At 44.9% G+C, this 2500-nt stretch overlaps 1 protein-coding gene across 3 annotated transcripts in view; it reads left to right on the top strand.

Moving 5' to 3' along the window:
- The window catches only part of LOC307074537 (sorting nexin-9-like), a 22371-nt gene that overhangs the window by 7822 nt on the left and 12049 nt on the right, over positions 1-2500 (top strand). For 2 of the 3 annotated variants that reach the window (XM_079734717.1, XM_079734716.1), the window contains exons 6-7: positions 389-741; positions 1184-1309. In XM_079734717.1, the coding sequence (XP_079590843.1) occupies positions 389-741; positions 1184-1309 (479 nt within the window). The remainder of the gene's footprint in view (positions 1-388; positions 742-1183; positions 1310-2500) is intronic. The other variant, XM_079734718.1, reaches the window with a different exon arrangement.

Here is a 2500-nt window from a genome sequence, read left to right as displayed (position 1 = left end):
GATGATGGTGATGATGATGATGATGATGATGATGAAGAATGTGATGATGATGAAGATGGTGATGAAGATGGTGATGATGATGATGATGGTGATGATGATGATGATGATGATGTGATGATGGTGATGATGATGGTGATGATGATGATGATGATGATGATGATGGTGATGATGATGATGATGGTGATGATGATGGTGATGATGGTGATGATGATGATGATGGTGTTAGTGATGATGATGATGGTGATGATGATGATGATGATGATGATGATGATGGTGATGATGATGATGATGATGATGATGATGATGGTGTTAGTGATGATGATGATGATGATGATGATGATGATGATGATGATGATGGTGATGATGATGATGATGGTGTGTTCAACAGCTGGGTTTGAGGACGATGATGGTGATGATGATGATGGTGAGTGGGATGATGATTGGGATGAAGGCTCCATGGAAGGCCACGCCCCCGGAGCCACAGGGGATGGAGAGGGCGGAGCTACAGGACGCAACACACACACCATGAAGATCTCACTCAACAAGTACACACACACACACTCACAGACACACACACACACACACACACAGACACGCACACACACACTCACACACACACACACACACCCACCCACTCACAGAGCCGTAACTCCCCCCAGGTTTCCCTTCTCTAAGACTCCCAACCTGGAGGTCTTCCTGCTGGCCCCCCCCCCGAGAGGGACCGACCTGCTGCCCATCTACGTGAGTCCCTGTCCTGGCTTCTGATTGGTCAACACAGCATTCAGCTGCCCCCCCTCCCCCCTCCCCCCCTCCCCCCCTCCTAACGGTCTCTCCCCCTCCCCCCCAGATGGGGGAGGGGGGGCCCGTCTGGCTCCTCCCCCTCTCTAACGGTCTCCCCCCCAGATGGGGGAGGGGGGGCCCGTCTGGCTCCTCCCCCTCTCTAACGGTCTCCCCCCCAGATGGGGGAGGGGGGGCCCGTCTGGCTCCTCCCCCTCTCTAACGGTCTCCCCCCCAGATGGGGGAGGTGGGCCCCGTCTGGCTCCTCCCCCTCTCTAACGGTCTCCCCCCCAGATGGGGGAGGTGGGCCCCGTCTGGCTCCTCCCCCTCTCTAACGGTCTCCCCCCCAGATGGGGGAGGTGGGCCCCGTTTGGCTCCTCCCCCTCTCTAACGGTCTCCCCCCCAGATGGGGGAGGTGGGCCCCGTCTGGCTGTACCCCCTGAGGCCCCTGGACTGTGAGGTCACCGACCCCAAGAAGGGCTCCAAGATGTACGGCCTGAAGAGTTATATAGACTACCAGGTCATCCCCACGGTAACTACATACCATAATATACACCATCCATTATACTATATACACCATCCATTATGCTATATACTGTACTATATGCACCATCCATTATGCTATATACTGTACTATATACATTATACTACATACTGTACTATATACACCATACATTACACTATATACTGTACTATATACACCATCCATTATACTATATACGCCATCCATTATACTATATACACCATCCATTATGCTATATACTGTACTATATACACCATCCATTATGCTATATACTGTACTATATACGTTATACTACATACTGTACTATATACACCATACATTATACTATATACTTTACTATATACACCATCCATTATGCTATATACTGTACTATATACATTATACTACATACTGTACTATATACACCATACATTATACTATATACTGTACTATATACACCATCCATTATGCTATATACTGTACTATATACATTATACTATATACTGTACTATATACACCATCCATTATGCTATATACTGTACTATATACATTATACTATATACTGTACTATATACACCATACATTATGCTATATACTGTACTATATACACCATACATTATACTATATACTGTTCTATATACACCATACATTATACTCTATACTGTACTATATACACCATACATTATACTATATACTGTACTATATACACCATCCATTATACTATATACTGTACTATATACACCATACATTATACTATACTCTGTACTATATACACCATACATTATACTATATACTGTACTATATACACCATACATTATACTATACAGTGTACTATATACACCATACATTATACTATACAATGTACTATATACACCATACACACACGACACACTCTTTCCATCTAGATTCCACTTGGGTTTTGGATTGTCGGTGCCGTTAAAGTAGCATTTATAATCGTTCACTACTTTAACGGCACCGACAATCCAAAACCCAAGTGGAATCTAGATGGAAAGAGTGTGTAGTTCAGAACGTGAGCAGCTTTACTTCCCCGCCACCTAGAGTTTGTTATGTACGATCATTCTAAACCCATGTTGTTTCCCATAGACATTTAACCGATGGAACCAGGAGCCTCTGAGGCGGGACTTATTCTTCAGAGGTCTATTGTGTTTCCTGTTGCAGCAGTGTCCTATCACAGAGCAGTATTGTGTTTCCTGTTGCAGC

The sequence above is a fragment of the Pollachius pollachius genome (assembly GCF_949987615.1).
Source record: "Pollachius pollachius genome assembly, chromosome: 4".
NCBI lineage: Eukaryota > Metazoa > Chordata > Actinopteri > Gadiformes > Gadidae > Pollachius > Pollachius pollachius.
This window is presented reverse-complemented; position numbering and strand designations above follow the sequence as displayed.